This window comes from Myotis nattereri (genome assembly GCF_964212035.1).
Source record: "Myotis nattereri genome assembly, chromosome: 6".
Taxonomy (NCBI): domain Eukaryota; kingdom Metazoa; phylum Chordata; class Mammalia; order Chiroptera; family Vespertilionidae; genus Myotis; species Myotis nattereri.
Window position 1 is genome coordinate 89075207 of NC_138081.1, and position 12313 is coordinate 89087519.

Genomic DNA, 12313 nt, shown 5'->3' on the forward strand with positions numbered 1-12313 from the left:
CATATATTAAAATAGCCTCTCTAGTTAGATATTTTTAGAATTCTTTTACACTGATTTTACTCCTCATTTAAATCCCAGATGAACTTCAAAGGCAAACCTTTCATATTCCTTTGGAATATTTTGTCAAATCTTTCATTTTGCTCCACTGTCAAGTGATGTTTCCAGTCTCCAACGGTACCTAGAAATAAGCACATGATCGGCACCTGGGTGAGTAAGTGGCACTATCAGGGCAAGAGTTTCTTCCCACCCACTTTCATCTCCTCTTCAAGCCACGCTAAATATCTGGTAGTTCTCCATGGGTTTGATACTTCATGTTTCCTTATACAGAAATGAACTAAGAAACAAACTGAAAAACACTTCTAAAGTTCTCTTTCCTTAGCTATTATGCTTTCACCAACGACTACCATTAAATTATAACCTTTATTGAGATGGTATAACAAAAGTAAAATAGATGACTAGGTTAGAATTTTTTCATATATTTTACTAAATACCAGGCACCAAAGAAATACAAGTACCATATCATTTCACTCATATGTGAAATTTAATGAACAAACTGAACGAACAAGCAAAATACATAGATTCATAGATAGAGAGCAGACAGACAACTCTGGTATGGGGTAACTATTGGGAGTGTAGGGTGGAGAGATTAAGAAAAAAAAGAGAACTCATGGACATGGACAACAGTGTGGTGATTGAGAGAGAAAGAGAGGTGGGTAGAGGTGGAAGATGAGATAGGGGAATAAATGGGGACGGGGCAAGAATAAAATAAAGAGAAAATATATATACAAAAATTAAAAAAAAATAAATGCCAGGCACCATACTTGGGAAACTATATCTAGCATGTAATTTAATTCTTAACACAACTCCACAATATCAGTATTTCTTCATTTTTAAAATTGAAAAACTGAAGGGATTAAGAAGTACAAACTGGTAATTACAAAACAGTCATGAAATTTAAAATACAGTATAGGAAATATGGCCAATAATATTGTAATAACTATGTATGGTTCCAGGTTTGTATTATAATTATTGGGGGGATCACTTCATAAATTATATAAATGTCTAACCACTATGCTGCATACCTGAAACCAATATAAAATAGTCTTGAATCTCAACTATAATTTAAAAAGTAAAAATAAATAAATAAAAAGCTAAAGATAGAAAAAATGAAGTTGAAAAAAAAGCCCAGCCAGCTGGGCTCAGTACTTGAGTGTTGACCTATGAAACAGGAGGTCACAGTTTGGTTCCTGGTCAGGTCACATGCCCAGATTGCGGGCTCAATCCCCAGTGTGGGGCATGCAGGAGGCAACCAACCAATGATTCTCTCTCACCATTGATGTTTCTCTCTCTCCCTCCATCTCCCTTCCTCTCTGAAATCAATAAAAACATTTTAAAAGTTTAAAAAAATGAAACCCAAAGATTTTCAAATAATGAAATCAAGGTCAGAGAGTATGTTCAGAGCTGTCATTGCTTCAGGTTTACTTGATGGAACTTAGAAACTGTCATTAAGCCAATTTTTAAGTGAAGATTATTTGCCATCTTCAACTATCAAATTTTCTTATTTAAACATTATCATTGGCATTTGGAACAGTGAGCCAGCTATTTATGGGCATGAGAATTACTTTGTGTTTGGTCTATTTAAGCAATAAGACTTAGAAGCTGATAATAAATGGGACAAAAAAGAAACACTTTTTTAAAAAATAGCAATATCAAGAACAATTTCAAGAAGATCTTCATCAATTAAGTATAAATATCCATCATCAAAATGCTAAGTTATGGATAAATTAGTGAATAACATATGAATAAAAGAAGTACAAATTTTGTTCTAGAAAAATGTACATTAAAAGATCAAAAAAATTTTTTTGAATTGAAATTAAGAAGTATCAGGGGGGAAATATCTTCATTCTTAAATCCTGGCATGTCATAAAAGCACCATAAAAATTAATTGCATTGCCCTAACTGGTTTGGTTCAGTGGATAGAGCATCAGCCTGCAGACTCAGGAGTCCAAGGTTCAATTCCGGTCAAGGGCATGTACCTTGTTTGCGGGCACATCCCAAGTGGGGAGTTTGCAGGAGGCAGCTGATCGATGTTTCTCTCTCATCGATGTTTCTGACTCTCTATCCCTCTCCCTTCCTCTCTGTAAAACATCAATAAAATATATTTTTAAAAATATTAATTGCATGTTGTTATTGAATATTTCAATTCATAGCATATTGGTTTCAAGAAGTAGCAATCTACTTTTTACATTGAAGAAATATGACACATGAGGAAATCACTAACTCAAACTCCCTCCCCCACAACAAAAAAACATGTTGGGTTTACCTCTAGAATGTTCTAGAGAAATAAAAAAAAAAAAGAACAACAATAATTGGAGCTGTCCTGGTCACATATATACATCACCTTGAGGTAAGACTTGCTAACCAATTTTAAAGAGTAGGGACATATAGACTAAAAGGAAGGAATGTAACATTGATTAATTAGGTTCAAGTGTTAGACTATGTACTAAAAAATTGTGTAGTTTCCTGGGATACTTTTCAGGGCCATTGGCAGTTAAGAGCTTTGATTCTCTCCAGGTTCCAAATGACATTACTGCACTTAGAAAGACACGGTAAAAACACCCCTTAATTAGTGTAGGGGCCAAGCAATCACTGAACTCTCAACACTTCTGCTTCTAAAAACCCCTGAGCATCACCTTTGCGAAGAAAATGTCCCTCATCTGTTTTTTTCCCAAATTCATATTTTAGAATCTCATCGTAATTGGCTTTGGGATCAGACTTCATGTTCTGAAATGTAGCCTGTTTCACAATAGCTTCCACATCCTCTTCACTCAGTTCTTTCTCAAGAAAACGGCTGATTTTAAGCACAGAACTTCTGAGATCCTGAAAGAATTGTGGGTATGAGAAACTATTTAGCTAACAAACAATGCACAAGTAACGTCCCAACACCTTTATCACATTTTGGAAAACTGAAGGTGAATGGACTTATTGTAAGTCTAAAGTTTGACAAAGATATATTACTTTCCTATTCCTTCTATGAAAATGAGTGCTCTGCTTGTCAGCTTTGTTAGAGCTTTCTATTGTTTGATTTTATAAGGACAACTCACCTCCATTCACTCATTCATTCATTCAACTAGCACTTTTAGTAATGTTCTGTTTCAAAAACTGTGATAGGTGCTGGAGAAGTTTAAGAGAACAATAATATGCTATCTGTGCTTGTTAAGAGTTTACAATTTCATGAGGGAAAGAGTAAAGCAAGTAATTAAATACAATGGCTACAAAAAAGGAAAGTCCAAGTTTGGTGGCTTCATTGGTTATTTCTACCAAACACAAATTAAAGAAGACTTAACACCAATCCTCAAACTCTTCAAAAAAAATCAAAGAGGAGGAAATACTTCCAAACTCATTCTATAAGGCCAGCATTACCCTGATACCAAAGCCAAATGAGAACACTACAGGAAAAGAAAACTAAAAACCAATATCATTTATGAAAGATAAGATACAAAAATCCTCAACAAATCACTAGCAAAACAAATTCAGTAATGCATTAAAAGGACTATACACTATAAACAAGTGACATTTACTCCTGGAATGCAAAGATGAACAGCCCTAGTTGGTTTGGGTCAGTGGATAGAGCCTCTGCCTACAGACTGAAGGGTCCAGGGTTTGATTCCAGTCAAGGGCGTGTACTATGATTATAGGCTCCTCCCCAACCCGGGCCCTGGTCAGGGCACATGTAGTAGGCAACCAATCAATGTGTTTCTCTCACCTCAATATTTCTCTCTGTCTTTCCCTTTCTCTGTCTTTCACTCTCCCTAAAAATCAATGGGAAAATATCTTCTGGTGAGGATTAACAACTACAACAACAAAAGATCAGGAACAAGGCAAGGATGCCAATTCTCACCATTTATATTCAGCCTAGTACTGTAAGTCTTAACCAGAGTCAATAGACAAGAAAAAGGCATCCAAATTTAAAGAAAGACGTAAAATTATGTGTTCACATACAACATGATTATATAAATAGAAAACACTAAAGATCTACAAAAAAACAAACAAAAACCCTGTTAGAACTATTAAACAAACTCAGCAAAGTTGTAAGATACAAAACCAACATCCCCAAATCATTTGCATTTATTTACACTAACAATAAACAGTCGTTTACCAAACTGGTCTCTAACTAGTTTGCCTATATTTACTATTATCACTTTTAAACCCATTAGAGGGAATTACATTATAAAGATACTAATTCTCTCATATGCTACTCTTCTAATAACTGTTAAAGGGCTCATTATTGCTTTTAAGATGAAGAAATTACTATCAATAACAAAGACCTTGCATGGTCTGGCTCCTACTGTACACACCTCTCTATCTTAATCTTTCATTCCCTGCACCTTGCTCTTTAACTTCTTCCTTCCAAGAGATCATGCACCTGACAGATTCAGATAATTTGCACATTCTCTTTTCTTGGCTTAGACTTGTATTTTACTTCTCTGCCAACTCATATCTATTAGCTTGAAGTTGTCATATTACTTTTCCAGAAACAATTGCCTATTACCTATACCAGATCAGTATATTTCATGTACTATCTTATCATACCTGCACTTTTCCTTGATAACAGTTATCACAGGATTAAAGTATATATACCTACTTAATGAATACTTGTCTTCCCTGTTGGATTATAAGTTCTATAAATAAAGGGTTCAGTTGTCTTTGTCTTATGATTTAGGGTCTGTCACAAAATAGGCATTTTAAAATTTTGAATTAATGAGTACGTAAGATATGTAGCAGGTAGTCAACATATCAACCATAGATCACAAAATAGTGAACTTCAAATGTGTTTGGTTGGGTTTACACAATGTATTAAGACAGTTTTCATTGGATGCCAACATGTAAATATTATGTGATTTCCATGAAAGCCACATTTCAAGATTCTCTTTAATAAAAACAACAATAACAAAACACAAAAAACTTTCATCACTGGGCACACAATTACCTCTGACTAATTGGCCAAATCTTAAGTGGTTATTTTTGTTTGTTGTTTCTTTTGCTTGTTTAATATTTTTGTTGATTTTTAGAGTGAGAGGAATAGAGAGGGAGAGAAACATTGCTCTTTTACCAGGGATCAAGCCTGCAACCCAGGCCCTGCCTGGGCATCAAACCAGCAACCCTTCAGTGCATAGGATGACAACTAACCAAATAGTCACACCGACCAGGGCTGGCCCCACTGTTTCGAAGTGCCTTTTCTCTTTTTTCAATCACTAGTCATGTGAGTTTGCCCTTAGAGACACAGATGGGTGCATGAAAAGGAACCACATAAGATGACTGTGTACAGGGCGAAGAGAGCCCTGAGGAAACCAATAACTGAGGGATGGGCAAGAAATGAGAAACCCCTAAAAAAGCATGAGAAGTAGTTAGGTACCAAGGAAACTAGGAAAATGTGGTTCATTTAAACCAAAATCAAAAAGGGTTTCAAAGAAATAATTTTTAAAAATCACCTTCGCCTCTTACCTTTTTCATTTCCTCATACATCATAAACAGAATACTGAAGTCATGTCTGTGCTCATACCAGCCTCTGACGTGATCAAACCAACAGCTTCCTACCACTGGGGGGTGGGGGGTGGGGATTGAAAAGGTAAAGATGTTGCACTTATCAAACAGCAAAGTAGAGACTTTCTTTTCTGTTCTGGAATCCCCCCAAAGGTAAGTAAAGCCCCCACCACTAGCCATCTATGTTACCTGGTAAAAAATGGTGCTTTGGGAAACAATTTCATGATTTTAATGGAAATCTGTCTTTCCTATGCATGTAGGGAAAGCAGCAGAGGAGAAAATAAGAAGCCCAAGCAACTCATTGTGAAGATTGAAGGGAAGCTCCTTACTTTCTTACTTCTTCCACCTGAAAATCTGTCTTTATTTCTCCTTTTATTATCTGTTTTAAGATGTCGGGGTAGCAACTTCAGATATCTATAAGACAGAACTTGAATATAATCTTCTAAATAAGTGAGAGCCCCAGTTCCACATTCCACAACCCTCTCCCATCAACCTATCCTCCTCAGTATTGAAATGAATATTCCGCCACTGCCATATAAAGCCTACCATAAGTCAATGACAGAACACAAACACTACATCCACTTTGAATGGGTACACCATTGCGGTTCTCTTATGATCTGGTCAAACTGTTTCTTAAACAATATGCCTTTGCAACCATAGCAATCCCCAAAGTGGTCCTGGTGAGAATAGAAAGGCCATTGGGTGGCAAATTAAATTAACAGAGCAGTAACCACTTATGAGCATCCAGCTTCTATCATTACTCTTCTTTATTTCCTTAAAATATGTTCCCCAAGTTTGAGAATTTGGCTAATGGCAACATGGCCTCATAAACAAGTTGAATGCATAAATTCATAGTTACCATTTCCATCTAGAAACCTTTTCATGAAATGTTCCATATTATTCACAGCTTCAAGCGTGACCACCATATTTGAAAAATGAAAGTATGAAGTCATAACATCCTTGGGGTTTCTGTAGACGTAAATAATCTGCAGGGGGTATAGTAAAACAATTTTAACAATTCTTGGTTTTCCTTAGAGGTTGTTGTTGTTTTTTCATACCAAGATATGTCACTATATGAATGCATAATAATTTGTTTTATCCAGCCTACTACTCATGGAAATTTAGGTTATAGTTTTTATTTTTTTGCTATTACAAAGACTGAAGTAATCAACTTTATTCATATAACTTTTATTTCACGTACGCAAGCATATAGAAATTATTTCTAAAAGTATATTTATTTTTAAGGTTGGTTAATATTACAAATTACCCTGCATAGAAACTGTTTCAGCCCTAACCGGTGTGGTTCAGTGGAGAGAGCATCAGCCTGCAGACTGAGGGGTCCCTTGTTCGATTCCAGTAAAGGGCATGTACCTTGGTTGCAGGCACATCCCCAGTTTGGGCTTATGCAGGAGGCAACCAATCTATGTGTTTCTCTCACATCGATATTTCTCTCTGTCTTCCCTCTCTCTTCTACTCTCCCTAAAAATCAATGGAAAAATATCCTTGGGTGAGGATTAAAAAAAAAACGTGTATTGCAATGTAATATATACATTTGCTGCAACTTACCTATTCACTAATACACTAAACATTGTAGAGCCATACAATAAATTCTACTGAACTATTAAAAAAAATAGAATTTTATGTGCTGTCATCAAAGAAATGTTGCTGTATACTATATAATCACACTACAAGCAATGTGTGGGATGGCCCAATTTATGTATATACTTATGATTCCATACATATTTAATGTTTAAAACAGTATCAAAAATTATAATTATCATGTTTGAAAGACTGTGGATGAGTGGGGCTGGAAAAATATATTTGAAGAAAGTATTTTTGTTCGTGCCAAAGGTCCATAAGCTATTTCTATGACTTACTTTAGCTTTTTTGTTCTTGAGACCTTTTGGTACTAAATAATACGGGAGGTGGGAACAGAAGAGGCGAGGAGACGGTCTGTTGAGAAAGTCTGTTTTGCGTATATTGTATTCAAAGAAGGGGATTCTATCAAGCGTTGACAAGTCTTCAGTTCTGTTACGATGACCCTCAAAATAAATCAAGCTTAGTATCTGTTGAGTCCAGATGGTACCTGTAAAAAGAAATAATTTCATTTCCAACCCTGAATTAATGTTTTATTAACAATGTCAATAATTATGCCATCTATCTCAAAACTATTTGGAGCTTTTTCTTTCTTTTTAACCATTCCAAATATGCCAAGGAAATGTGCCCAACATTTTTTTCTATGTGTTTTACATTAAAATTAGTAAAGATAAAATTAGGTGTTCTAAGTTCCGTTTTTACTCAAAAAGAGTTGTGATAGTAGTGATTTAGATTAACCCTTCAGCTCTTTTGTTCCCTGTGATTCATGTAAGTTCTGTTCATGTGATTTTCTGCGGCTGTCTCTGTTTCTCCTTCCTTAGTCTTTCTTAAAGCTTTACCTTTTGGAAATAGAGACAGTTTAAGAGCTCAAGACCCCTTTCAACTTTTCTTTTAAACATTGTATAGGTCTCCCAATACAGTGCTAAATGAAAGTACTGATGGGCATTCTTGTCTCATACTTGATTTTAAATGTTTCCCTATTGCTTTTGATGTCTATGGTAGTTTTGGTTAGAGTCTATTCATCAGGTTAAAGAAGTTGACTTTCTCCCTAGTTTGCTAATAGTCTCCCTTAGGAATGTATGCTGAATTTTATTAAATGCTTGTTCTGTACCTGTTGAGCTGAAAATTCAGGCTTTCTTTTATGCTTTAGTAATGTGGGTGAACTGCATTCATATATGTTTAAACCAATCTTGAAATAAAGCGACCTAGGTCACAGTGGTATTTTTTTTTTTTTACATTACTAGATTTGTTTTGCTTATATTTATTTGGTTTAGGATTTTTACACCTGTGTTCATGAATATATAATCAATGTTCTAAAAGAATGTGAGGTGTCAATAATCTTGCAATCAATCATTGCTCCTCAATTGAGTAGATTTAATAGACACAGTAGATTTGATAAAATTTATGGTAAATCCGGAGAGCACTAATCTACCCTCTAAGAAGAGTAAGAACCCAACAGATTGGACGAAAGACTGCTGTGTGGTGTGCCAAATACTTAGGCTGGATTAAGGGTAAAGGAAAAATTCTTATGGGCTGCTTAACCTAAAACTAAGCAAACTCAGGCACCACCAACATCTAAGGGAGCAAAACAAAACAAAAAAACCTGATATCAATTGTGCTGACACATTTTGCAGAGTAGAAACATCCAGGGAAAAGGCATTGTATTACTAATTTGGGGAAAGTAAACAGGCTCCTGAATTTCAAAGTCAATGGTAAAAGGGAGGGACTGGAGCACTTTCATGAAAATCAGGAATGACTTTTTTGTATTGACTTTGACTCCAATGTATCTTTGAGCAATATTAACCACTTTGTACAACATTGATTCAAGAACACCAATCACCCTGTGTTCTAAAAAACACATATAAAAAATAAGCTTTTAAGGGGAATGTATGATTTGAGGACAATTTACTTTAGTTCAAAACTATTTCATTATTATAGGGAAATAAAAGCAATTAGAGTAATTGAAAAGCATATTAGGAATTAGTTCTGACTTGAGAGATGCTGCTAACCAAAAGCCTGCTGGTTTTTTTAATTTGTTTTCTTCCATTCTCAGAGAAAGCCAACAGGTCAGCATTGACCTAGTATCTGCTTTGGCTCAATATTTGGTCTCTTCATATGTGCCTTAAAAAACAACAATATATGCATTTTAATGACCTTTTATAGTAAAACTTTGAGATTTGTTTGACTTTATTAAAAATCCTAATGGTGCTCTAAATGTAGGCTGGGCTACTGTTAATGTCTGGAAAAGGGGTCATTTGTACACATGTATTACCAAACCAGAGTGAAAACTGATAGCAGGTAGTCCACTCCTCAAACTTACCAGATTTTGGATACGTAATTATGAAGACATCATCATCTCTAATTTCAAAGTCATCTAGATTTTCTAGAAAGTCAATATCAACTAAAGAAGATTCAAAATTATAGTCTTTAAAGTTCAGCAAATATGTGTCTTTGTTGTCCATACTTATTCACCTACAAGTAAAAACAAATAAAATACTTTTCAATTTCATAGTATTTTATAGTAATTACTAACACTGAGTGTTCAATATATGCCAAGCACCTTTTAAATGTCATGTGTCTCAACCCATGCCATACTAAACAGCATCCTATATAATAAAACCCTAATATGCAAATTGACTGAACTGCAGAAGGACCAGTCACTTATGCGCACTAACCACCAGGGGTCAGACACTCAATGCAGGAGCTGACCCCTGGGGGTCAGTGCACTTTCACAGGGGGAAGGCCGCTCAGCAAGAAGCCGGGCTCATGGCTGGTGAGTGCAGCAATGGGAGCGGCAGCCTCTCCTGCCTCCACTGAAGGCGGGCGGTAATGAGTGAGGGGTGCCGGACTATGAGAGCCCTGGACTGTGAGAGGGATGTCTGACTGCCAGCTCAGGCCTGATCCAGCAGGCGGACATCCCCTGAGGGGTCCCGGGCTGGTAGATGGCGCAGACCCAGCTGAGGGCCCTTCCCTCCCACCAGAGCACAAATCCGTGCACTGGGACTCTAGTGCATATATAAAAATTTACTCTTAATAGCAACCAAACATTACTAGAGGTGTTATCACTGTTTTAAAGAGGAGGAAACTAAGATACTAAAAGGTTAAACAGCTTTTCCTAAAAACCCATGAGGGAGGTATTATCATGATTCCAAACACAGAACCAAGGAAAATAAGGTAAAGGAGGTGGAAGGTTGCCCAGCTGGCAGACCTGGCAGGATTTGATGCCAGACTATTTGGCCACAGAGCCCATGCCTTCAATCACTTTACTAATACAGTTTCTTAGTATTTCATATTTTTATTATTATAGAAATAGGAAATTCTCCAATAAATGTACTTTTTTTTTTTCTGGAACAGAAATAATCTGTTGTCCCTAAAAGAACCTGTGAGGCTTTGGGATCTGTCTGGCATTTCAAATAAATTGTGGAATATGCTCTGTGTGTAACACCAACTGCTTTTATTTTGGAGATGTCACCCTCATATAGTTGCAAGATATTATAAGGTTTTTATGACATTTTCCAATTGAATTTTTATCAGAAATCCTAAATAAATCTAAATAAGAAAGTCAATATATAAATAGGAAGTAGACAGTCTAAAGACATATCTGTTCAAAAATTGGACCAGATAGGCATTTCTCTATTACCTCTACCTGCTAAATATATATATATATATTTCAAAGAGGGAGAGGGAAAAAGAGACAAAGAAACATCAATGATGAGAGAGAATTATCGATCACCTGCCTTCTGCATGCCCCTTTCTGGGAATTGAGCCCGCTACCCAGGCATGTGCCCTGACCAGGAATCAAACTATAATCCCTGGTTCATAGGTTGATGCTCAACCACTGAACCACACCAACTGGACGAGAAATCTATTCTTGAATGTTAAATAGATGAGGAAATCCCAGAAGTTCTAATAACACTAGGTTTAGAACCAACACATATGTTAGTTGTGTACTTTTAAAATTTTTTTAGCTCTAACTGGTTTCGCTCAGCGGACTGAAGGGTCCCAGGTTTGATTCCGGTCAAGGGCATGTGCCTTGGTTGTGGGCACGTCCCCAGTAGGAGATGTGCAGGAGGCAGCTGATCGATGTTTCTAACTCTCTATCCCTCTCCCTGCCTCTCTGTAAAAAAATCAATAAAATATATTTACAAAAATTTTTGTGGACACCTAGAAAATGAATTTGTTAAAGTTGCATATATGACTTTGTCTAAATTGCATGTCAAAAAACTTTAATACTTTTACAAACAATCTAAATCATTTTATCAATAGAGGAAAGTCAGATATTATAATTTTGCTGAGTAAGAGTAGAAACATCACTTGCATTACAATTTCCTGGGTTTTGGTAAATGTTCATATTCTAGGCCTATAACAGACCGATAGGATTAGAATTTCTGGAATGTGAGCATTTTAACAATCCTGCTGATCATTCTTTAAAAAGGACCGGGGGGGGGGGGCACAAAATACTGTTTCAATGAATGTTTATCTCAACCTCCAGAGAAGGCTTTGTGGTTATTATTTTATCTCCAATTAAAAGATCCAGTTCAGGCCCTACTAAGTTGCTAGAGCTTTCCTGTCTCAAGGTGAAGTCCAGGCAACCTCAACTATTGAAAAGTGAGGATAGAGAAGACTAACTGGTAAATCACAAAGAATGCTTTCAGGAGATAGATGGAGTGCTGTTATGACTTTTTTATTATGAAATTTTCCAGGAAAAACCTTGGATAACTCAACCTTTGGAGTGTGGCGAGGAAGAATTTATACTGTATCACATGGACACACACACACACACCAAAAAGCACCAATTCCAGGAATTCTTGATTCAGAGCAAAGAGTGTCAGGCAGCCCACAAAAACATTCTAAAATCACTCCTTTTAACTGCTTATTATATTAAGTATGTCTTGCACAGTCTTAAGAGAGAACAAGCTATTTTGTCACAGAAACAAGGAGCAAAGAGTAGAGTGTGGAATGCATTTTTATGTAGGATCTCGGGACTGGCGAGTCATATATTGTTTGTATCTCCTTAGTAAATATATGAGAAAGTACTTGTATAAAGAAAAAATGTCACGTGTTTTCCTTATTCTTGCCCTGCGTCCAAAAGAAAAGGAAGAAAAACAGAAAATTGAGGAGAAAGAAATAAATACATTGTATGCTGAAGAGAGGGTAAGACTTGAAAGAGGCT

At 36.1% G+C, this 12313-nt stretch overlaps 1 protein-coding gene across 1 annotated transcript; it reads right to left on the reverse strand.

Annotated features, from left to right (window-relative positions):
* Positions 1-56: 56 nt before the first annotated feature.
* Positions 57-9602, reverse strand: LOC308520905 (amine sulfotransferase-like; the record flags this gene model as incomplete). The annotated part of the gene is made up of 6 exons (XM_081093597.1): positions 57-178; positions 2694-2880; positions 5506-5600; positions 6404-6530; positions 7422-7630; positions 9461-9602. 6 exons carry the CDS (start codon positions 9600-9602, stop codon positions 57-59), a joined length of 882 nt encoding a protein of 293 aa, XP_080949723.1.
* Positions 9603-12313: the final 2711 nt, after the last annotated feature.